Source organism: Diabrotica virgifera, chromosome 5 (assembly GCF_917563875.1).
Source record: "Diabrotica virgifera virgifera chromosome 5, PGI_DIABVI_V3a".
Lineage (NCBI taxonomy): Eukaryota > Metazoa > Arthropoda > Insecta > Coleoptera > Chrysomelidae > Diabrotica > Diabrotica virgifera.
Genome location: NC_065447.1, coordinates 157,301,995 through 157,327,849, shown reverse-complemented (window position 1 = coordinate 157,327,849; position 25,855 = coordinate 157,301,995). Strand labels below are relative to the sequence as shown.

The window sequence follows — 25,855 nt, the reverse complement described above, 5'->3', positions numbered from 1 at the left end:
AAAAATAGCAGTTACTCTAAAGTAACTTCTAATAATAGATTTGATGTATTGAACAATTTGGAAAATTTTCCACAAATGAGTCAAATTGATAACTCTGACATATCATCTACGCCAACCAGTTCAAATAAAAATTGGGTACCACGACCACAATCACAACCAAAAAAGCGTAAAGCTATTTCACCGATTATTATAGAAGAAACACCAAATTTTCAAAACAAAATTAAAATAAATAATTCAATCTTACCTAATCCGCACAGAGAAGACTTTCAGATATACAAGGAAAAATTAGAAATGATAGTAATGCAAAAACTACCTATAATATTCGAAAATATATATAAAAAACTTAATTTAGATGTCACAGAAATGCAGGTTATAAAAGAGACACAAAATGAACTAAAAAATTTATTAGGATCTATTCAACAAGATGCTGGAAATCAAGAAAATGAATAAGGAGTTTAATATATTACAGTGGAATGCAAAGTCTATAATAAAAAATAAAGCAAATCTCTTAAATCATATAAACCAAACACAAAACGTTGATTTAATTGCACTAAATGAAACTTGGTTATCACCTAACCAAAGTTTTAGATTAAATAATTATAATTTTATAAATAAAAGTAGAGCAGATGGATATGGTGGCGTAGGAATACTTATAAAAGATCATTTTTGTTATTCTGAAATAAAATTTAGAAACAACTTTAATACAAAAATAGAAATTTGTGCAATATATATAGAAGACCTCAAAATATCAATCATATGTATATATAAACCACCAAATGTACAAGCTACAAAAAATGATTGGACGAACATATTTACACAAATACAAGGAGAAAGTATAATTTGTGGGGACTTCAATGCACATCATAGCATATGGGGCTCGGTGCACGACAATATTCAAGGTAAAAATTTAGCAGACGCTCTAGAAAATCTCAATTTTATTGTTTTAAATGATGTTAGACCTACAAAAATTACTAGACCAAATGAAAATCCTTCTCCAGTGGATCTAACACTTACTTCACCAAGCTTGATCGGTTACATAGGATGGAATCCTTTAGATGATACGCTAGGCTCAGACCACTTTCCCATAAGTACAATCTTAACAAGGAGATATAATAACAGCATAATACAACCAAGTAGAAAATGGATTGAATCTTCGGCCAACTGGGAAAACTATCAAAATATTTTAACACACAGCATGGAAAATGAAAGTATTACTTCCACTGAAGACAATTTTGAACAGTTAGTCTCTAATATTAATAAAGCAGCTTGTGAGGCAATGAAATGCCGCACAGCCGCTAGTAAGAAAAACACAAGACCAGTGTGGTGGGATAGAGATTGCGACGAGAAAGTGAGAGATAGAAAAGACGCTTTAAAGAAGTATAATAGAGTATCAAATTTTCAAAATTATATAGATCTACGCAAAATACAAGCACAGTGTAAACTACTATTCAAACAAAAACAAAAAAATGTTGGGTAGAATTTATCAATCAACTAAATAAAAACACACCAATATAAAAAATTTGGAATTTTATTAAAAAAATATCAAATAAGAATAACACTCACAAAAAATCTCCACTAACGCAATCAATTATTGAGGAATTATTAGATACATATGCACCAACTTATGTACCAAATATATTAAAGACTATTGATAATAATATGCATGTAATAGATTGCAATGAGCTTCAAATTCCGTTTATTCTTGAAGATTTGGAGGTTGCAATGAAAACAGCGAAGAATACTACTCCTGGATATGATTTTATTACCTATGAATTAATTTATAATTTACCCATAATAGCTAAGGAGCAATTAATTAAAGTTTTCAATAGTTGGTGGGTAGGAGAGCAATACATAGATCATTTTAAAAAATATATCATACAACCATTATTAAAAGCTAATAAAGACAAAAATTTATCCAAGTCATATCGACCAATTTCTTTAATGTCATGTATAAGTAAAACCTTTGAAAGATTAATCAAAGCTCGATTAGAATGGTTTTTAGAATCAAATTGTATTTTACCTAGTACACAGTATGGATTTCGCCGAGGTCTTGGATCATTGGATGTAGTAACAAAGCTAGTTACAGATATACAAATTGCGCTGTCTAAAAATGAGTACATAGTTTGTTTGTTTCTGGATATAAAAGGAGCTTATGATTCAGTAGATCTTAACATACTAAAATATAAAATGTGTTCACTTGGTTTCAATAATGAAATCTGTAATAATATATTAAATCTATATACTAATAGAACAGTATGGTTAAAAGATCATAGAAATATATTACACGGACCAAGAGTTGTAAATCAAGGTCTGCCACAGGGTTCAGTATTAAGTCCAACATTATTCAACTTATATTCTGCTAGTATTCATAGTTTGTTTGACGAAAATATTAAATGTTTACAATATGCAGATGATATCTGTATATACTCCATCCAAAAAACCTACGACGACTGTCTACGATCATTGAGGCATATAGTTGAAATTATTATACAATGGACAAATGAAAATAATATGACAATGTCCACAGAAAAATCCAATATTATGTTTTTCACCAGGCATAGGTTGCGCGCACCGGGAAACGTAACCTCGAGTGGGCGTACTATACCAGTGGTGAATCAGTATAAGTATCTAGGGATAGTATTAGATAATAAACTTCTGTGGACTAAACATATTCAATACATCAAAGGTAAGTGTGAAAAAAAAAATAAATATACTAAGGTGTATTACCAACAGAAAATGGGGTGCAGATCCCAAAACAGCTTTATTGTTCTACAATGCTTGTATTCGGTCAGTCGTGGACTATGGGTGTTGGATATATGGATCAGCAAGCAATACGAACTTAAAAATTTTAGATCGGATACAATACAGATGCTTGAGAATATATTTAAGTGCAATGGTATCCACTCCAACAAACGTTATGCTAGCAGAGTGTAATGAAATCCCATTAAATTTACGTAGACAATTTTTAGCTCAAAAATACTGCATAAAGCTAAGAAACACTGAGTCAGACCTTTTAACAAATCTGGCTTTATTAAACATGGAAAACTTAACTAGTAAATATTGGAGAATAAAAAATTCACCACCACTAACAGATGCATTCATTGAAACCAGGAATTATACAGATTTACACAAGAGTAAATTATTACCAATTTATAAATTTCCGTATAAAACTTTGATAAAAAAACCCAGAATCATAATTCCTAAATATACAGAATCAAATCATTTAAATAATATTTTAGTAAAATCTATACTGAGCGGCTTTGTGGATTACACAGTAATTTATACAGACGGTTCTAAAAATCAAACAGGAGTAGGATGTGCTATGTATGTGCAAAATACCCATCAACATAATAATTACAAATTATCTAGTATTAGTAGTATTTTTACAGCTGAGATTATAGCCATCGAAAAAGCTCTAGAATGGATCAAAGAGAATAATATTGAAAAAGCTGTGATAATAACAGACTCCAGATCTGCAATATATGCAATTGAAAATACTGATTTTAGTTCATACAAATCAAAAATTTTATGTAATATAAAAAATAATTTGTCTAAAGTGGAAGTAGTATTTATATGGGCAAAAGGGCATGCCGGTATACTGGGTAATGAGAAAGTGGATGAGTTGGCCAAAGATGCAATCAAAAAAGGTGAGATACTAACTCACATCTTATCGACAGATGCAATAAATGACGTCAAAGTTAGAATAAATAAAATATGGAAAAAAGAATGGAAAAATATTACAAGCATGTCAAAAAATTTATATTTTTCTTTACATCAAGAACTTCCTCCGCCACCTGAATACATATTTAAATATAACCTGCCAAAGCAAGATATTTCTACTATCGTCAGATTAAAAACTCGACACGGGAAATATGAGGCACATCTGCACAAATTAGGAATAATTAATTCATCAGTATGTTTTTGTGATAATGTTTCGATTAGAGATTTAAACCATATTTTCTTGGAATGCAAAATTAACTAGAGATATATAAATCAAATATATTACAATTTACGACAAACACAAGTTTATTTTCCAATTAGTATAGAATATCTACTAAGTTGTCATAAAATGGAAATATTTAAATTACTCATAAACTACTTGAAAGAAACAAATATAATCATTTAAGTGAAATACGTATAAATATAACAAAACTAATAAATTGAGGTAAAAATAAAATAAAAATCTGTGGCTAACGGACTCGCATCCAAGCCATTTTTTCACATACACACACACAATGTTATATACAAAAATGTTCTACATGAAATTCAAAACAAAAAATCTTCTATACATAATTGTTATAACATCAACGGTTCCAGAGTTACGGAGGGTAAAATGTCGAGGTTTTCTATACTTTTTATATTCTTTGGGCAATTTATAGAAATTTTCTTTAAAAGGGTTGTCTTTGTAAATAAAATTTGCTTTTTCTGTGGCCGATGATATGTTAGTGATAAGACCTTGAAGAAAAGTCAACTTTACCACCCAAAATCATCATCAATTGCCCAGATAATATAAAAAGTATCGAAAACCTCCACTTTTCACCCTCCGTAACTCTGGAACCGTTGATTTTATAACAATTATGTATGAACCTTTTTTGTTTAAAATTTTATGTAGAACATTTTTGTATAGACCATTGTTTACGCTAAAGCATAGTTTTAGAAATATTGACGAAAAACGTAAAAAAACTTCTGATTTACCGACTTCTCCCCATCTCCCCCCCAAACCAGACGCTCAAAATGGTGTAACTTTTTACTGAACAATATGTGGACCATATAGAACAATTTGGTGTTTAAGGAAAACTTTTACTTTAGATGTCTGGGTTAGGTCTTTCTTGGGCCAATTTTACTATACTACCTCCGTAACTATGGAACCGTTCATTTTAAAAGGATTATGCGTAGGACCTTTTTTAGTGCAAATTTAATGTAGAACATTTTTGTATAGAAGGTTGTTCATGCTAAACCGCATAGTTTTAGAAATATTGACGAAAAACCTAAAAAACTACGAATTTACCGATTTCTCCCCCCCTCACCCCCCTCTCACCCACCCTCACCCCCCCTACCCCCACAAACCCGACGCTCAAAATGATGTGACTTTCTTCTGAACATTATGTGGACCATAATATAGAACAATTTGGTGTTGGAGGACAACTTTCACTTTGGATGTCTGGGTTATGCCATTATTTGGATCAATTATATCATACTAGAAGGAGAAGTGACAAATAGACTGCTCTCTTATGCAATTAAACACGCACACACACACGCATGCACGCACGCACACACATGTGATCCTAATTAATTTATTTTAACTTTAGCAACTTTTGATGGATTATCTTACCTTTTAATACTATTGTTGTGCACCATCCAGGTGCATCATAATTGAATTCATGGCTGCATTCAGTAATATTATTCCAAAAGCGCATATTGGAATTATCGCAATCGTCACCCTCACACATATCTTCAAAGCACTTTAGACCTGTTACAACAAAACAAAATTAATTTGCAATAAAACTAGTTTTTGTAAAATAATTTTTGGGAAAGATTAGCTATTCAATTTATGTTGTAAGAAGTCTAGAAGAATCTAGAGGAATCTAGAGGACTCTTAAATTTCCTTTAGTTCGCATTCCCATTCTAGCTGCTGTGTACTTCGACCTTACAAGCTCTTTTTGTATAAACTACTGGAACTCTAAAATTTCAACATTACTCCTGGCAAACTTGATAAACTTTCTAGAGGACATATTTTTCTGGAGGTATCCGAATTGCGTCCAAAATTTTGAGGTATTTTCAGGTAATATCGCTAATGTGTTTTGTATGGTCAATTGCGTTCCGTTTCTAACAATAAAATTTAATCTTACACAGTATTACCTGGGTTTACAGGGTTTACCTAATTAGTTTCTTAGTAAAAATAAGAGAAAGTGGAGTAAGCGGGCCATTCATGATCTGATTTGTAGTACCTCTAGTGGTACGACAAGAGAGAGAGAGTGACACTACTTTGTGGTCCCTCTAGTCGTACTACCAGACCATTCACGCCCCAACATTTTATCTTTCTAGCCGCCAACAAAGGTCTTACCTTTCAGCCACCTGTTTTCACGTTGGTGTACACTAAAAAATGTATCGAGTAAAGTCTATGCAAAATATAATTCGGAGGATTTGTGTTTTTAAAAATTGGGTACAAGAGTTGAGGTTTCATAATTAAGCATGCCATAAGTTTCGTTTCTCTAGCATTTGTCTAGGGATGATATGAAGTAATTAATTTTTACGACTCTTGTAATTTTTACGACTTTTTAAGATGGAGGGTAGTTATATTCTATTTTAGTAAACTAAACTGGAGCTGGGATTTGCATTTAAAAATGAACAAAAGTCGTTTTTTTCCTCCTAAAATATTTCATTGTTAAGCTCCAAATCAGGCAAATCTTGAAATTTGCCGTGATTTATACTTCGCCTCATTGTCCTCTGACATCTTTATAAACACATCGCCAAATAAATAATTTAACGATGGTAAAGTATAAGCCCGGCTACAGATAAATGAGAAATTTAAAGAGATATACCAATTGGTGTACAAGTGGTATACCAGAGGGTCGTGTAAAATTTTCCATCCTATAAGGGTATACCGAACAAAATATCCATGTGCTTAGATCAAATGACATCTGTTTTAATAGTTCCTCTTTAATATTTTGCCTTGTTACAGAATAGTATTCAGAAAAACGCAAAAATAAGTACTGTAAAATATAATTTCATTAGGTACAATTATAAATAATATATTATATTTAAATAATTATAACTGTTAGGTCTATTTAATCAAAATAATGCTTTTATCTTTAATCACAATAATGTTTTTATTTACGCTGCTGCTAAAAGTTGCCGATATAAGCTCCTTTTTATACCTATCAATGACTCCTCTTACTCGATTGTCGGGTTCTTGTCACAGCTCTGCTGTGCTAAAGGTTTTTACATTTCCACGAAATTCTGAACGACCGATAACAAGACTGATAACGCAACAATTGGCAAATGTTGGAGTAATGACAATGTAAAGTGCAAAGTTAATGTACCAGCTTCCAGGGGCAAACGAATATGCATTTTGATTTTACATTGTGGAGGGGAAGATGGTTGGGTAACCGATGGCTTACTATTAAATGCAAAAGACATTAAAGACAGCTGTTTGGACTATCATCAAGATATTACGGGTGAACTTTTCGAATCGTGGGTTAAAAATAACTTATTACCAGATTTAGCAGACAACAGTGTTATTGTTTTAGATAATGCATCATATCATTCTAGACAACTTAAAAAAATTCCAAATAAATACTCTAGAAAGGATGAATTGCAAGATTTTTTATTATCACAAGATTTATATTTTGAAGATTGGTACACTAAAGACCAATTAGTAGAGGTACTTAATACAAAATTATTTGTAAAGGAATATATTATTGATGATGCAGCAAGTAAAAATGGACATACAACATACATCCCGCTAATTTTTTTTACTATTTTAGATATTTCTTTAGTATTAACACAGTTGTGCAAAGATTTACTCAAACTTCTTTTTTGTACTTATACCGGGTGGAGGAAAAGAAATGTTTTTCTCATGTTAAGTTTGAAACACCCTGTAGGGAAGACGAGGTATAATAATGAGTATGCATCGGAATCGTATTATAGTCTTATGTTTTGTGAACATTTTGTTTTTTGAATGTGCCTGATATCTTTAAAAACAAAGAAAATAGACGGTTTTGTAGTTTAACATGTGTTTTAACCGAAACAAAAGTTTGAGACACCCTTTATGGAGGAAAAGGTAAAATGGTGGTTATGCGTCGATACTATGTTGTAGTCTCATCTTTTGTGAACCATTTATTTTTTTAATTTCTCTGATATCTTTAATAACAAAGAAACTAGACGGTTTTACTTTTTAATATGTGTTTTAACTGACGACTGCGATATGTGAGGAGGTCATGTCTTATCATACCACTAAGACGAAAATATTTCCTATATATAGTGCTAAAGAAAAAGAGTGTTCAAAGAAAAAGAATATGTGTAATGTACCTCTCGATATTTAAAGAGCCTCCAGGTAGACACCGAATCCGTATTACTTTCAAGGAAATTCCACCCCAAAACATCATATAGCCTCCATTAAACAATCTCGTCTCTCTTATGTTGTGCTGGGCATACCGCTTACCTGATCGACAATCGTTTACGTTATGTGCCTTTCTGTTTTTAAAGTTTTGTTAACTGTTATTTTTTACTGTTAATTTAGTTTTGTTTCAGTTAAAATACATGTTAAGGAGTAAAACCAGCTATTTTCTATTTTATTTTCTTTATCTTTAGAAAGCTAAAGATATCAGGGAGATTCAAAAAACAAAATGTTCACAAAACATAAGACTACAAACATAAGAAAAACATTACTTTTCTTCCACCCGGTATAAGTACAAAAAAGAAGTTTAATTAAATATTTGCACAACTGTGTAAATACTAAAGAAATATCTAAGATAATAAAAACAAAAATTAGCGAAATCCGTTAATCCGTTCACGAAAAAATCAACGATGAAAATGAGCATACATTTTCTATATCCTTAACTTATGACTCTCAGTGTAGTGGAAATTTTTAATCCAACATCCAACATCGGCATTCACGCTCGAACTTTCTTTGTAATACCGCTAGTAGTACCACTAGTGGTACTACTAGTAGTACTACAACCCATTCACGGTCTGATTTTAGATCCAACGTATCACTATCTCTCTCTTGTCGTACCACTAGAGGTACTACAAATCAGATCGTGAATGGCCCGCATTAACTTGATAGGGTGGAATTTTTAAAATTGCAGTTTATTTCCAAACGGTAAAGAGTGAACTTAGACAATCGCACCGCGCAATGGATTTTGAAATGATGAATGAAATGAAACGGGGAAAACCACTTACAGTTTTTCAAAAATTCAAATTTAGAAAGTTTCGTGAATTAAAAAAGTTTGGTGAAACTGTGTGGTATTGTAAAAATAAAATGTGTAAAGCAAAACTATATACATTAAATAATGTGTTTTCAAAAGTTAGTGGTGAACACAATCATGAGCTTGCTGAAGAAGTATTAATTCGCCAGAAAGTTAACAATTCTCTTAAAAGAAAAGCAACAGAAGATATTGCGTAACGACCTGCGAAGTTGTTACATAAGGAAATCGAAAAGCAAAGCGAAGTACTTACCTCTCTGTCAACAAAAGATGTCCAATACATAAAAAAGAACATTAATCGCACGAGATTGAAAACGGTTCCAAAATTGCCAAAATCAGCCAAGGATGTTCAAGAATTTTTGAAACAAATTGAAATATTTACTATCAAAAATGAACAGTTTTTGTTGATTAATGATGAACAGTTTAATATTGTTGTTTTTTCATGTCTGCCTAATCTTTCATTTATGTGTAACAATTCCACTTTATTTATGGATGGAACATTCGATTATTGCACAAATTTTTTTTTCAAATGTTTACATTACATACATTGATTAATGACATTTATGTTCCGGTTGCATTTTGTTTGTTACCTGATAAGCAAAAATTCACTTAGAAATCATTATTCGAATTATTAAAGAAAAAATGTAAAGATTTGGGATGCAATTTAAATCCAACGAAAATAGTGATTGATTACGAATTAGGTATCCACTCCAGCGTGCGAGAAGTTTTTCCGGAAGCAAATGTTGTTGGTTGTCGATTTCTCGATCTTGCTCAAGCTTGGTAAGTAATACTTACAGCAATGTAACTGGCAAATAGTAGATTGTTAAGAAAAATTTGAGTTATGACGTCATCGTATTGTTTTGCTGTAAAACTAAACATTTCAATATGTTTATTTCAAACTTCACTGTAATTTCTTTTTTCAAATATTTATTTTTTCATTTTTTTTTACAAAAAAATACCAGTTGATATAAGTTAAAACAAGAATTGTAGGTAAAATATCTTCAAAAAAATTTATTTTTTGACATAAAAAAAGATGTCGTCACAACCTCTTTCAAAAAATTGGCTCCTAAATATTCTCATTCTTTTTTAAAGATGTATTTTATAAAATTTGACCTGTTTCAAACTTTTTCTTTAATGCAAGTACTTTCTGAAATAAAAAATTTATTCTATAATCTTGTTAGAGGTGGCGTAAAGTACAAAATGTAGGGTTGAGTTCTGAGTATAAGAACGAGAACTCAGAAATAGGTAAATGGCTGAAGCATATTTTTGGCCTAATGTAGGCCTATGTGTTTCCTCCGAGCCAAGTTGGAGATTGTTTTGTGGAAGATTTTATGCCTGAAAAACCAGATGATCATCGAGTTGACGCATTTGCAAACTATCTAGTTGAAACGTATATCGAAGAGGACTTCACATTTCCTCCACAAATTTGGGCAAAGAATAGTGCATCTATATATAGAACAACTAATTCTTGTGAGGGATTTCATTCAAAATTTAAAAATTATTGTTTGTCTCCACATCCTAATATTTTTTTGTTTGTTGAAACATTAAAGCGCATTCAAACCGATTCTTGTATAAAAATAAATTCTGTTAAACAAAATATTTCTGGAAATGTAGATAAAGCTACTACCTCCAGCAAATATATTTTTCTCGAACAGAAAATTAACCAGTATAACAGGGGTGAACTTTCAAGATACAATTTCGTTAAATGTGTTAGTTATAAATTCGGTGCTTTTTAATATAATATATTATATAAAAATAAACTGTTAGTTGATATTACGTTTATTATATTTCCCTGCTTACCTAATATTTATTATATTATTAAGCTATCCTCTTACCGCAATTGGGTTGGCTAATTAAGAAATGAAACGCAATTCGGACTAGACGTTATCGGTGGCCAGGCTTATATTTGGGACGCAATTCGACAAGGCCCAAGAAACGGAACGCAATTCGGACTAAACGATTTTTCTAAAGAAAGAATTTATTTTTAGACGAAATAATACCTCAAGAGTGTCATTTTCATTGTTTTTACAAATTTAATGTATTTTTGAAGCGCAGCTTTTATATTGGAGGAATATTAATTTTTATTTTGGGGTAAAATGAAAAATTAGTTCGTCACGACACGAAATAGATGGAAGAGTCAATTTACGCAAAAAGGGGAGTCTCGTTACACAGTACTGTATATTTCTAATTAACTTTTATGTATATCATATTAGTGCGAAAGATTTCGTAATTTTTATTAGAATACTGGATTAATAAGTAGGTATAATGAAATAGTGGTTGATATTCACCAAAATAATAAATTTTTCTAATTAATATTTTTCTGTCTTTATTATAATATTTGCATTGAATTATGACAGCGTCTGTGCGAGGTTGCCAATTTTTGCCGTAAGTTTTAAATATTTTAAATTAATGTACAACTTTTTCACATGAAAAAAATATTAAAAGCAGGTTTAGTTTATTTTTTGATTTTATTCTGACAAAATGGCAGTGTTTTTTATTATCGATGTAAATATTACAGTTCGATTGTAGCAGCGGAAGCGAATAGTTCTCTGTGTGATCGAAGTGCTAATTATTAGAGTTGTTGTTGTTTTTACCAAAAAATGGAATTAAATTCAGATGGCAGAGGAAATCCACCTGACAGAGGAAGGATTGACGATGTTGCTAGTAATATGGATTATGAAGTTAATGAAAAACAAAAACAGTCTGAGGAAATTATAAATATTAATATTAATACACAATCAAAACAGGTACCGATAACAAATCCAAAAAACTTTTTACCAGATTATCAGGTAAGCAATAAAACAAATAATAATATAGGCCAGTCCATAATGTCAGAGGTGAAAAATAAATACAGTCAAGGTGACCAAGGTCCTTATTTTGTTTTTATGCAGAATAAGGAAGGGAACATCGGCCGATTGCATCGTATCGCGACAGCTCGCTTAATTTTAGGTGCAGTACCTGCAATTAAAGATAATATTGTTAATATTAATATTATAGGAAAAAATAAAATTAAAATTGAATGTAACACATATAAAAGCGCTAATATTTTAGTGGAATGTAAAAAGTTAATAGAAAGAAATTACGATTTATATATTCCAAATTTTTTTACTCAAAAGAGTGGGGTAATTAAAGGGGTAGACAAAAATATTTCAGAAAACGAATTAAAAGGTATTATTGTTCCAAGATACGGCAATTTTAAAGTAATAAACGTTAAAAGAATAAAGCGAAAAGAAAATGATCAACTGGTGGAGACGGGTACGATAGTGGTGTCTTTCAGAGGCCAAATGATTCCAAAACAAGTAATCATTGAGCGAATGATATACCAAGTGGAACCTTATGTTCCAAGAGTAATACAATGCCTTAATTGCATTAGGTACGGGCACGTTACGTCACAATGTCGTGGTAAGAAAAGATGCAGCAAGTGCGGACAGGAACATGATTCAGATGTATGTGATTTAACAGATCCCACTTGTATATTATGTTTTGGAAACCATTCAGCATTAGATCGAAACAAATGCGCTGAGTTTGAAAAACAAAAGGGTATTAAATATATAATGGCAAATGAAAATTTACCTTTTGAAGAAGCAAAATTAAAATACAGCAGTAGCTATAGAACAGTCCTAAATTCAACAAACACAGGAAATAGGTACACAGTGACAACCAAAAGAAAATGGAGCGAAGGAGCTCAAAATAAATCAGTTTATCCTTATTCAAAAGAACACGAAAATATACTGGACACTGCAAGCGCTTCTGCTTACCCGTCGCTACCAGTTATAAACAACCCATTATATCAAAATCAAACAAAAATAGTCCAACAAAACTCACTAACTAGTAAACAAATTACTGATAATATAGTAACAATATTTAAAAATTTCTTAGACAAAAACTTAATTCCAATAGCAAACAAACAAATTTTAGACGACATTAAAAGTAATATAGAAAAAGTTTTAAATGGCCCTAGTAAATAATAAGATTTTACAATGGAATTCACGATCAATAGTGAACAATAAAGGCCATTTTGAAAAGTACATTTTCGAAAATAAATTCTTAGCTATTCTTTTAAGTGAAACTTGGTTAAAACCAAATTCAAAGATAAGCTTTTCCCAATATAACATCTTTCGTGAAGATAGATCAGATGGTTATGCAGGAGTAGCGATATTATTAAGAAAAAATATCAATTTTCAGAACAATTTAAATTTTTATAAAATAAATAATGTCATGTGCGTTGCAGTACAGATTAAGATAAATAATAAAAACTTAAACTTATATTCCATTTATGCAAAACCCAAATTATGTGTGTCAAAAAACGAATGGGTTAAATTTTTCAATAGTTTACACAAACCTTTTTTAATAGGGGGAGATTTCAACTGCCATAATAAAATGTGGGGGTGTGATGTCACCGATCAAGAAGGTATTTATCTTTTTGAGGCTATGGAGCAATGTGGACTTAATTTCCTAAATGATGGGTCAGAAACATTAATTCGTAAACCTATGCATTTAAATAGATCTGCTATAGACTTAACAATTTGCTCTAGGGATATTTATTACAAATTTGATTGGCACACAGAAACTTTGAGTCTGGGTTCTGATCACTACCCAATAGTAATAGAATTTAACCATAATACTGATAGTAACGTTACTAATAGCAATGCTGTCATTGACACTAATGATATATCTAGATCTAGAATTACATGGGATATTAAAAAGGCAGACTGGGCTTTCTTTACCTATCTCTTAAACAATGAAAAGAATAATAATATATCAGATGGTTCAGAGCAAGAATATTCCACATTTTGTGACTCAATCAATTTAGCTAGTAAAAGCTCTATTCCAGAGAGGAAGAGAGGGCCCAATGCAAAATTTAATAAACCATGGTGGAATGATGATTGTAGGGACGCTATAAGACAACAAAAAGAAGCTTTTTTGCAGTTTAAAAGACTATCTAATTACGATAATTACTTAAAATATCAACAAGCAGAAGCTTATAAAAAAAGAATTATTTTAGGCAGCAAAAGAGCTTCTTGGAAAAACTTTTGTAGTAGTTTAAATAAAAATACACCTATTAGCAAAATATGGAATGAAATCAGAAAATTAAAAAACGTTTATAATCCTCCCAATAATCCGATAGTTGAAAATGAGTGGACAGATATATTTTTTAATAAAATTGCTAGACCTTGGGTTATAGAAGGAGAAATTAATCACAGGAACCCAACGGATAATAGACATGACAATGACGAAGCAAACGAAGACAACATGTTTCTCACTGAAGCATTTAGTCTGGAAGAAATAAAGAACTGCCTAAAAAGACATAATAATTCAGCTCCAGGATTAGATGGTATACACTATAGTATGTTGTATAATTTACCCATACATAAGAAAGTTCAACTACTAAACGTAATAAACAATATCTGGATGAGTATGGATATACCACGTGCATGGAAAGAGTACATCATAGTTCCAATTCTTAAGCCACACAAATCACCAAACTGTCCGGATTCGTATAGAGGCATTTCACTATCATCATGTGTGTTAAAAACAATGGAAAGAATGATTAAATGTAGACTAGAATTATGGTTAGAAAAAAATTCTAAAATACCTGCAACACAATTCGGCTTTAGAAAATCATGTTCTACGATGGAAAATTTAACGCACTTAATACTGGATATATATAACTCATTTTCCGCCAACAAGTCGGTATTTGCTACATTCATAGACATAGAAAACGCATATGACAATGTGAACCTACAACTTCTATACCACAAAATGAAGGAAATAGGACTGCCAGATACACTCTGCTGGAAACTTCATCAACTTTACACCAATAGAACTCTTTATCTTCAAATCAATAACAAACTAATAGGACCCAGAGTTTCAAACATCGGGTTACCCCAAGGGAGCATCTTAAGTCCAATATTATACACTATTTATACAGCGCATATAGGTCAAAGCATAATTACTAGCAAACAAGGTAAAATATTACAATTCGCAGATGATATATGCATATATGTAGACCAATTGGAAATAGAACAAGGCAGTAGAAAAATAAATACAGTATTTAAACATCTACAAGAAGACCTAGATCAAATAGCATTAAACATATCAACAAAAAAAACACAAGCTTGTATATTCTCCCGAAAACGAAACATTCCAGAAGTAGTGGAGTTGCAAAATGTCTCGTTTAAAGTTCAACCTAAAGTTAAATATTTGGGTATTATACTGGATAGGAAAATGATTTGGAAAGATCATATTGAGTATATCGTAGCAAGAGCTGACAAAGGGTACAATGCGTTACGAGCAGTAAACTATACAACCTGGGGAGCAGATCCCAACATAGCATTACTAATGTATAGGTCATATATAAGGTCAATATTAGATTACGGATGTTACTTTTACAATCAAGCCGCCAAAACCCATCTTCAAAAAATAGACATCCTTTCAAATAAATGTCTCAGATTATGTATAGGAGCTTTGATGAGTACTCCAATATCAAACCTAAGCGTAGAATGTAATGAACCACCGTTATGGTTAAGAAGGAAAATTCTGTGTGAAAAATTTATAACTAAAATGATAACTAAAGAAAGCATAATATGTAACAACTGCCACAAACTTTGTATAAATGACCTAACCACAGAATACTGGAGGAAAAAGACAACATTACTACTTGCTGAAAGTTACAATAGATTAAGACAATTTAAAAATAAACTACATACATCAACTCTGCCATCTATGTTTCAGATAAATCTAAACAATATACCAAACATACAACCAACCTACATGAGAGATTACTCGAAATTTCCAGTGTACTTAAGGAATGCCATGTTTAATGTGGATATAGAAACTTTATTTCCGGGACATTACCAAATTTATACCGATGCCTCAAAAATGAATTCGAGGGTGGCCGCTGCCGTGTGGGACCCTAGGACAAGGTATAAAGAGGGTATACGACTTAATGAAAATTTTACAACATTTTCAGCAGAACTTATTGCAATACTGAGAGCATTGCAGTATATAAGCAGTATAAACAATAATGAAGAGAAATTCCTAATCCTTACAGACAGCAAAAGTGCTTTACTTAAACTGGAAAGTTTGAAGGACATATCAAACTACATATATATTGATATTATTAAGGCATATATCGCACTTAAGGATAAGGGCAAACAAATATCATTTTGTTGGGTAAAAGCCCACTCTAATCTTAAACACAATGAAATAGTAGATACTTTAGCTAAGAAGGCTACCGAACAAGAAATTGACAGTGAATATAAATTAACATTAAATGATATTTACGCTAATATTACTAGCAATAAAACCAAAACCTGGCAACAATGGTATAACAACTCAACAAAAGGGCTATTCTATAAAAACATACAATTAAATATTCCAGCTAAATCCTGGTTTAATCATTATCACGGCGAAAAAATCGTTGTTTCATATATATGCAGACTTAGATTTGGACACTGTCTAATTCCAGAACACAAATTTAAAATAGGTCTTAGTGATAGTAATCTTTGTGAGTGTGGTGAGTTAGGATCTGCAGAACACATGATACTAAACTGTAGACTAAAGATAATCGAAATAAATCATTTCATGAATCAAGTATATAGAGAAACCAATATTACAAGACCTTTTAATCTAATAACAATATTATCTAGTTTAGACGAACGTGTATATGAGATCCTAATTAAACACATACTTAGTATAAAATTAAAATTGTAAACTATAATACCTGTGTTTATCCCATTTGTCTACCTACCTTTCCGTGGTCTAGTCTTGTGTGTGTGCATTGCTCTGAAAGACCCCTGAGCAGAAGTACTCCTTGTTGACATTCCTTATAATACAATTAAAAAAAAACAAACAAAAATAATAATAAAAAAAAAAGAAAAAAAAAAGAAAGAAAAAAAATATATATAAAAATAAAAAATAAAAAAAAAAAAAAAAAAAAATAATAAAAAAAAAACATAATAAAGAATAATATTGAATAATACTAGAATATATTTATGATATAGATATATGTATATAAATGAAATATTGTATGATTGTAGCTAAAGATTAAATTATCCATTTATTGTTATAGAATCTAGGTATATCTTTAAAATACAAAATCTTATTTTAATAGTAATATGTGAGATAAATATCTGTAGAGCAAAAATAAGTTCGGCTAATGGATTAAGTCCACAGTCAGGAAATTCGATGACACACACACATGTAAATATTACGCAAACGATACGGAATTAAACTAATATTTGCAAAATATTGGATTAATTGAAGAACAATTTAAATTTAACTTCGAAACTGTTGAGGTTTACATGTGTGAAGTCCGACAAAAAGACGAATACAAATTAAACTATGATTTTTGATGCAATAAATATAAGAGGTATCCCATTATTATGTATCCATTAAGAGCCTACAGTAGCGCGTCATCAATATGACTTCGGTATATAGTATCATACTCTTTTTTGAAAGTTCTGCGAAACTTTGGCAACAGTGGCAATATTTGACAACTAAGATCAATATTTTGACAATAGACTCATAGCCGAGCTAAATGGATGTAGTAGAAAACAATTTTATTATTAGTAAATAAATATTTATAAAAATATACCAAAATGGGTGAAAATTTTATGTTAACATGGGTATTTCCAAAAAATATTAATAAAATAATAATAAATAATCATTTGGTTGTGAAGCGAAGCAAGAGCCGTCTTATTTTATTTAGTTCATAGAGCGCCAAATGCAATCTAACTAGTTTCAACCCCTTTTTTTTAATAAAACTTTAAATGAACTTTTCCCATTTTTTTAAACTATTGATAATATTTTTAGAATAAAAAATGCTCCTAAAATCTTATATACTCGCATTAGAGTTTGAAATATTTTTATGTAAATAAATATACTCTTATGTAAATAAAATTCACAATAATTAACAATAACAATGATAATTTTTTTTCAAATAGTCCAACAACTTAGTTCTATTGCACAAAAATATACTAAATTAATTATAAAATCAATACTACTTCCCTATGAGTCAACACTAACGAATTTTTAAAATAATACACGACTGCACTGAATAGATATCGATACAATAACAGAACAGATAAGAAAATCGTGCTATTACACTTAGAAATCTGTCGCAGGTCTGTCAAAATGACAGTGTTATTTAGTTATAATATGTTCGATTTCTTATTAGAGATAAAAATTTTAGTGGTTCCAATATGACACAAAATCTAGGCATAGGATAAAAAAGTTTATTTGAAGAAATTGTTTTTTTTTGTTCTTCTTAATGGCGGTACAGGCTCGTTTTTTAATAATGTATTTAGTAACTAATATATTATTCTACCATAGTAATTTCCACATACTCACATATTTCTCAAATTGGGCTCTGTACCGCCATTCTTCACTATATTACGAATATGTGTGCCAAATATCGCTACAAAATATTCAAAATTAAAGCCGCAATCTTGGAACGCGTTTTTCGTTTTGATGACGCGCTACCGTCAGTAGTAGTAGTAACCGTCAGAACTGTATTTTATATAATGTGGTTTTGGGCAGATCAAATCCCAGTAAGTGTGCCGCAGAATTAATTAGAAATAATAAAAAATAAATAATAAAATTACTCTATTGAATTCTAAAAATATTATTTAAATTTTTAATATTAATAAAATTATAAAAAAGCTAAACCTTCAGTTTTTTACTCTTTGAAATTTCGGTATCACTAATCATTTTTAAGTTATTAAAAAACATTTTTTTAAAAATTAAAATTAAAAGAATTTTACTTTAAAACCAAATTTTTCAAAAATAAGCCCTTTGAAATGATGAAACTTACAGATCATAATATAAACACGACATCAGTAAATCAACATTTGAAGGGGGTAACGATTAATTTCATTGAGATGATAATTAGGGGGTGATTTTCCCGATTTTTTTAGCAAAAAGAAGGGACCAACTTTATTTTGAGCGTAGCTAGCTTACTTTTGATGCTAGAAACTTTTTAAAAAATTTAAAACTTTGTTTTAAAAAAGTTGTATCTAATGAGTTTGTCCCAAGAATGCTTCATTTTTTGGTTATTTCTCGTTGTAATATTCGATTTGGAATTTGACGAATATGAACCTACAATTTTTCATTAGCTATAACTTTGTTTCTACTGGGTCTAGAGACCTCATACGTACATAATTTGTTTTACTTTTTTATAGTCTATTGTAGTTCAAGTAATGAAGCTCAAAATAGGACAAAACCTCGCAATTTTTACAAAATGGATCAATTTGCTTGAAAATTTGAAAATAAGTAGTGGGATCCAGTGGGAGTCCAAGGATCAAAATCTATATGATGCCGAAAGGCGCTTTTACCATGGGGCTGGTTGCCACGCCATCGCGGAGATGGAAATTTTTTATTATATTTTGATCGCAAAGTTGGTAAAAACATTCATTTGAAACAAAAAACATTATATACATTTTTTTGATAAAATTATTTGTTTTCGATTTATTCGCTATCAAAAGTGTTAGTTTTATATCGAAAAAATCAATGTTTTTAATAAGTTTTCTGCTAATAACTCCAAAAGTTTTTGTTTTATTAAAAAAACTTTATTTAACAAAAATGTACCTTTTAAAAAAATAAACAAAACCATTGTTTTTATTTTCTTTAAAACCAATAGTAATCGTGATAGCTCTTCTTCGTCAAATGCTAAATATTGTAGATTCAAAGTCAAAAGACGGGAAAACTATGCATTTTTCGGGAATAACTTATTCAATTACTACAGTGAAATGTCAAAACATTATTTTCTAACAAGGTTAAAACATGTTATTTAAACTCACATTTACCGCCAAATATGTTTGATATACTTAGTAGAGAAAAATGGTCAAATTTTCAGTACATATTTACCGATGGGTCAAAAGACGTAAATGGAACGGGCTGTGCAGTGTTCCACGAAAATAAAAATTACCATCATCAGTATAGCTTACCCCTTGAATGCTTAATATACACAGCAGAAATGATAGCAGTAATGTTTGCTCTTCAGTATGTACTACTGAATCCAACTAACAATTATGTTATATTTACTGACAGTAAAAGCGTAGTGGACAGATTTAGTAACATTCAAACAGTCAAACACATAAACCACATTGAATTGAATATTGCTTGGATTAAGGGTCATTCGGGAATAAATGACAATGAAATAGTTGGCAAATTTGCTAAATAAGCTTATATGTATAATCGGAGAAAAAGTAAACAAAAATTGAATTCCAGCTTCAGATATTGATACTTTTAGCAGACAAAAACTTAAAAATAATTGGCAATTGCATTACAAAAAATGTAATACTGGCTCAAATTTTACTCATTGTAACCCTAGGATATCCTCAAGAAGATGTTTTAACACAGAATATAATAGACATTTTATAAAGACCATTGATCGGCTGAGAGCAAATCATGCTCTTAGTCCATCTTACATGCATAGAATCGGCTTGGCAGATACTCCCAATTGTACTTGTGGCAAAATCGGAGATCTAATATTATCGTAGACTTGTTTAACACAGTGTACAAAACAGGAAACATACCAAAACAATGGTTACTCTCAACCTTTTGTGCTATCCCTAAAAATACAAACGCTAAAGATTGCAGTGAATACAGAACAATATCATTAATAAGTCACATTCTCAAATTATTCTTGAAAATAATACATGGTCGTATAAATAAAAAAACTAGAAGAAGGAATAGATGATAGTCAGTTTGCGTTCAGAAACGGACTAGGAACCAGAGAGGCGTTATTTGCTTTTAATGTGTTAGCTCAAAGATGCATGGACATGAATGTGGATGTGCATGTTTGTTACGTTGATTTTGAGAAAGCTTTTGACAAAGTAAGACATGACAAATTAGTCCAAATTCTAAAGACAAAAAACATAGACAAAAGGGACTTACGAATAATAACAAACTGTTACTGGAATCAAAGAGCACAAATTGTAATATATAACGAACCCAGTCCAGAAATTGAAATCAGGAGAGGAGTTCGGCAGGGATGTATTATGTCTTCATTACTTTTTAATGCATATAGTGAAGCCATTTTTGAAGAAGCAATTCTCTTCAATTCTTTTGAATTCTCAAAGTGAAGGAATAATAATTAACGGAAGATCTGTTAACAACATAAGATATGCAGATGAGACCGTGATTATGGCAAGCTCTGCTGAACAACTCCAACTACTACTAAACAAAACAAACAACTTCTGTGAAGAATATGGACTAAAAATGAATATAAAAAAGACATACAATGAAAGAATACATGATAATAACTAAGAAAACAAACATACAAATAGGCATACATTTGGGAAATGTACCGATAGAAAGGGTTGATAAATACAAATACCTAGGAACCTGGATTTCAGAGAAACATGATCAGAAATAAGGACCAGGATAGAAATAGCAAGAAATGCGTTTGTAAAAATGAAAACAGTTCTCTGCAACAAAGACCTTAGCTTAGAACTGAGAGTAAGAGCTTTGAGATACTACGTTTTCTCGATACTACAATATGGACTTGAAAGCTGGACATTAAAGCAAGAACACATAAATAAGCTACAGTCATTTGAAATGTGGTGTTACAGAAGGATGCTTAGAATAGCATGGAAACAGAGGAAAACGAACACGGAAGTACTGCGAGAAATGGGTAAAGAATGCGAAATAATAAACACAATAAAAATAAGAAAGTTACAATATCTAGGACACGTAATGAGGGGACCGCGATATGAAATGCTAAGACTGATAATACAGGGAAAGATAAGAGGCGGAAGGAGTATAGGAAGAAGGATAGTGTCATGGTTAAAAAATTTAAGGGACTGGTATAGATGAAGTTCTATAGAACTCTTTAGAGCAGCGGTGGATAGAGTACGGATAGTGATGATGATATCCAACCTCCGATTAGGAGACGGCACTTGAAGAAGAAGAACACATGTCATATTAGAATGTCATTTACAGATAAGTAACATAAACAACCTTTATAAGGAAATAAATAATTTAAAATGTTGTTTCCCAATAAACCTTAATACTTTAATATAAACAAATGATATGGAAATTCTTCATCTCATTTATAAACATGTTAAATTATGTAAATACAAGTTGTAAACTAGGATTAATTTGTTAATGTGGTTTGAAAAAATTATAAAAAAAGATATAAAAAAGAACATATATAATAAAATAATAACAAAAAAAAATAAATAAATAAAAAAATAGAAACAAAAAAAGAAAAGACAAATTAAAAAAAAAGAAAAAAAATAAAAAAAAAATAGTAAAAAAGTGATTACCGCAAATGAAAATATATAATAAAAAAATATAATATAATAATATGTTGTATCAAAAAAATAATATTGTAATTTCCGTTATAAAATAAAAAATTTATGACTATGAATCTGCAATCAATCACAAACCAGTCTGGTTAATTGGCTCTGCCAAAGTCATTTTCAAGCAAACAAAAACTTGTTCAAACTAATTTAAAGTATTTAAAAATATCTATCTCCAGTAATAAAAAAGTTTCTAGCTTAAAAATTAAGTGACTTATAATGAAAAGAATGTCAGTCCCTATTTTTTCAGCGAAAAAGTGATCGGAAGCAGCCTCCTAATCACCACCCTAATTAAAATTAGTCATTGACCTTATTGGGTCTTCTTTGTTTATGTATTATTAATAGGTTCTGGAAGTTTGACCGGTTTAGAATGAATAGTTTAAAAAAAATGGAGTTAAAAGCGAATAACGAATTTTTGTAGTTTGGAAAAAAATAGCTTTTTCTTCAGAATAGAAATATTATCATCAGAGATACGAAAAAATGTTTAAATACGGAATTGTAGCTTATTTAATTCTTAAGAACCTGGTTTAAAAACATGTTTTCTACGGCAAAAATTGAGTGAGCTATTGACAATTAAATCTTTTAATAACATGCAAAAACTGCCTTTACCAACCATTTCAAAGTCACCTCTTTTTGCGAATGAGGATTTAAAAAATATTTCATATTAACAGGCGTATAGATCTTGTAAAAACCTAGAAAATTATTTTTTAACAAACTTTCTAAGATAAAAAATAAAAAAGTTACGGCTAAAAAATCAATATATTTTTTTGAAAAAAAAAAGAGAAATAGAATTGGAAGCATAATAATGTAAGTTAGCGGTGTTTTTAGTCATTGGCCTTATTTATTCTTCTTTATTTATGTATTATTAATAGATTCTAGAAGTTTGACGGGCTTAGAATGATTAGTTTTTAAAAAACTGGAGTTAAAAGCGAATAACGAATTTTTGTAGTTTGGTAAAAAATGACATTTTCTTCAGAATAGAAAGATTAGCATCAGAGATACGAAAATATGTTTACTATGTTTAGATATGAAATTGTAGGTTAAATAATTCCCAAGAACTTGGTTTAAAAAATTTTTTTCGACGGCAAAAATTAAGTGAATCGTAAATGAGTATTATCGAAAAAATTTGATTTTTTCGATATAAAACTAACACCTTCGATAGCGAATAAATCGAAAATATTCCTTTTATCAAAAAAATGTATAGAACATTTTTAGATTAGAATGAATGTTTTTATCAACTTTTGTGATCAAAATATAATAAAAATTTTCCACCCTCGAGATGGGGTGGCAACCACCCCCATGGTAAAAGCGCCTTTCGGCATCATATAGATTTTGATCGTTAGACTATCCACTACGTATTCTCAAATTTTCAAGCAAATCGATCCATTCTGTAAAAATTGCGAGGTGAAAAGCTCCGTTTCTTGGACTAGTAGGTAGGTATGCTTTCTAAGAATGGTTTTTTTTTTGATAAAATACTTCTTGAGTTATTTGGGAAAACCCGTCTAAAGACGTGGTTTTTCTGTTGAAAAAATGAACATGTTCACTCGCAAAAAACTCAAACAGCATTGACTAATAACTGATTTACACCAACAATAAATTGATAAAGAAATTGACGAAGCCTTTTAAGGTCAAATTTGACTTGCAGGAAACACAATTTGACATCCAATGTTGCCGTGAATAAAAAGACAATGTAGAAAATTTGACGAAATAAAATATGTCCTATAATAGGACATTTGATTTACGGTAAAATCACAGAACACTGTGTTTGTACCAAAACCTATTTTGTACACGTAAAATTTGAGCTTGAAGAACTTCGTCAATTTTTTCATCAATTTATTGTTGGTGTAAAGCGGGTGTTGGTGAAAAACCGCTATAGAACAAAAGTTGCTTAGAATTAGTCAATTTATCGACTTCCGGACTTATTTCAATCGTATATTTGTTCACCCTCGAGAAGCGATCAAACTCACCTCCAGGGCAAAGTCACACATCGGCACAATATCACTTTTTTTGTTTTGTTAGCTATGTGTATGCCAAATTTTATGTCAATTCAAGCGGTTCTTTAAAATCAGAACAAAAACCGTGAGTAAATGGACTACTTGATACTTGGTACAAATGTGAAACAAGTTACACAGCTTTTTGAAATTACAAAATGAAAATAAATTTTTTGGTAAGAACCAATTAGGAATCAATTTTGGTAAATCAATTATGGCAGGAACATCTTAAAGAAATAACAGTGAAATTTGTGCATCCCATAAAAATTTTATGGGGATTTTGTTCCCTTAAACCCCCACAAATTTTTGTGTACGTTCCAAGTAAATTAATATTGTGGTACCATTAGTTAAACACAACGTTATAAAAAATTTTTTCTTGTTAGTATTGTTTTGATAAGCCAGTTTTTATCGAGATATTTTGAATAACTGTGTAATTCACCACATATTTGTATACGGTTAAGTAATATTATAGAATATTATTTTCAGACTATTATTACCAGGTCTCTAAAATCTTATTTATTAACCATATACAAAAATAATATGATGGATTTTACAAACATTCGAAATATCTCGATAAAAACTGGCTTATCGAAAAGATACTAAAAGGCAAAAAAGTTTAAAAACATTGTGTTTAACACTAATGATACCACAATAATAATAATTTAGTTAGAACAGTGGTTTCCAACCTGTGGGGCGCGCCCCTCTAGGGGGGCTCGAGACTGTTGCAAGGGGGGCAGGCAGCTGTAACAATTGTTTATTACAAGGAGGAAATTGTAAAAAAATGTCTGAAAATTAATTCAAAAAAGGGATAAAACCCAATAAAAAAGCAAATTTTATTATTTTTTAAGTATATTTTTACATGGTATTGTATATTATTCTGTAGTGCATCAAATAAATTATAATATCAGTTGAGTATTTCTGGAATTAGATTCAAAAATTAAGGGGGCGCAACAATTTTTTATTTTTTTTTTAAGGGGGCGCAGGTACAAAAAGGTTGGAAACCACTGAGTTAGAACGTACACACAAATTTAGGGGCTTTAAGGCACGCCGCACATCAAAGAAACATGAAACGTAAATCACGTTTCATGGAAATAAAACACTGCTAAATAAATAAACGTCCGGCCATTTATCAAACTTTCCGAAAATAAAAATGTTTTATGAGCATGAATCACACTCGTTTCATTGGTAGGCGGACTTCAAGATTTGTTTACCTGTGTTTTGTTTTCATACAACGTGTTTTTCGTTTCATATTTCATGTTTTACGTTTCATGTTTCTTTGGTGTGCGGCTTGCCCAAGGGAACAAAACCCCATAAAATTTTTATGAGGTGCACAAATTTCACTGTTATTTTTTTGTAACAATAAAACACTGAAAAAGTTTGTTTTCTATACTTCCTTAAAATGTATTATAACTATATGACTGCAGCGGTTTCGGCAGAGTGCCTTTCTCAAGTGACTTGTGACTTGATAAAGGCACTCTGCCGTAACAGCTGTAGTCACATAGTTATAATAAATTTTGTGGAAATATAGAAAACAAACGTTTTCAGTGTTTTATTGTCAGATAAAATGAACTTCCATCAAGTAACGGTCGAATCCATCAACTGTAATAGTTGTTAAGATGTTCCTATC

At 30.6% G+C, this 25,855-nt stretch overlaps 1 protein-coding gene across 2 annotated transcripts in view; it reads right to left on the bottom strand.

Annotated features, from left to right (window-relative positions):
- LOC126884529 (uncharacterized) overlaps positions 1-25,855 on the bottom strand; it is a 45,667-nt gene that overhangs the window by 11,515 nt on the left and 8,297 nt on the right. For both annotated transcript variants that reach the window (XM_050650475.1, XM_050650474.1), the window contains exon 2: positions 5,333-5,470. In XM_050650475.1, the coding sequence (XP_050506432.1) occupies positions 5,333-5,470 (138 nt within the window). The remainder of the gene's footprint in view (positions 1-5,332; positions 5,471-25,855) is intronic.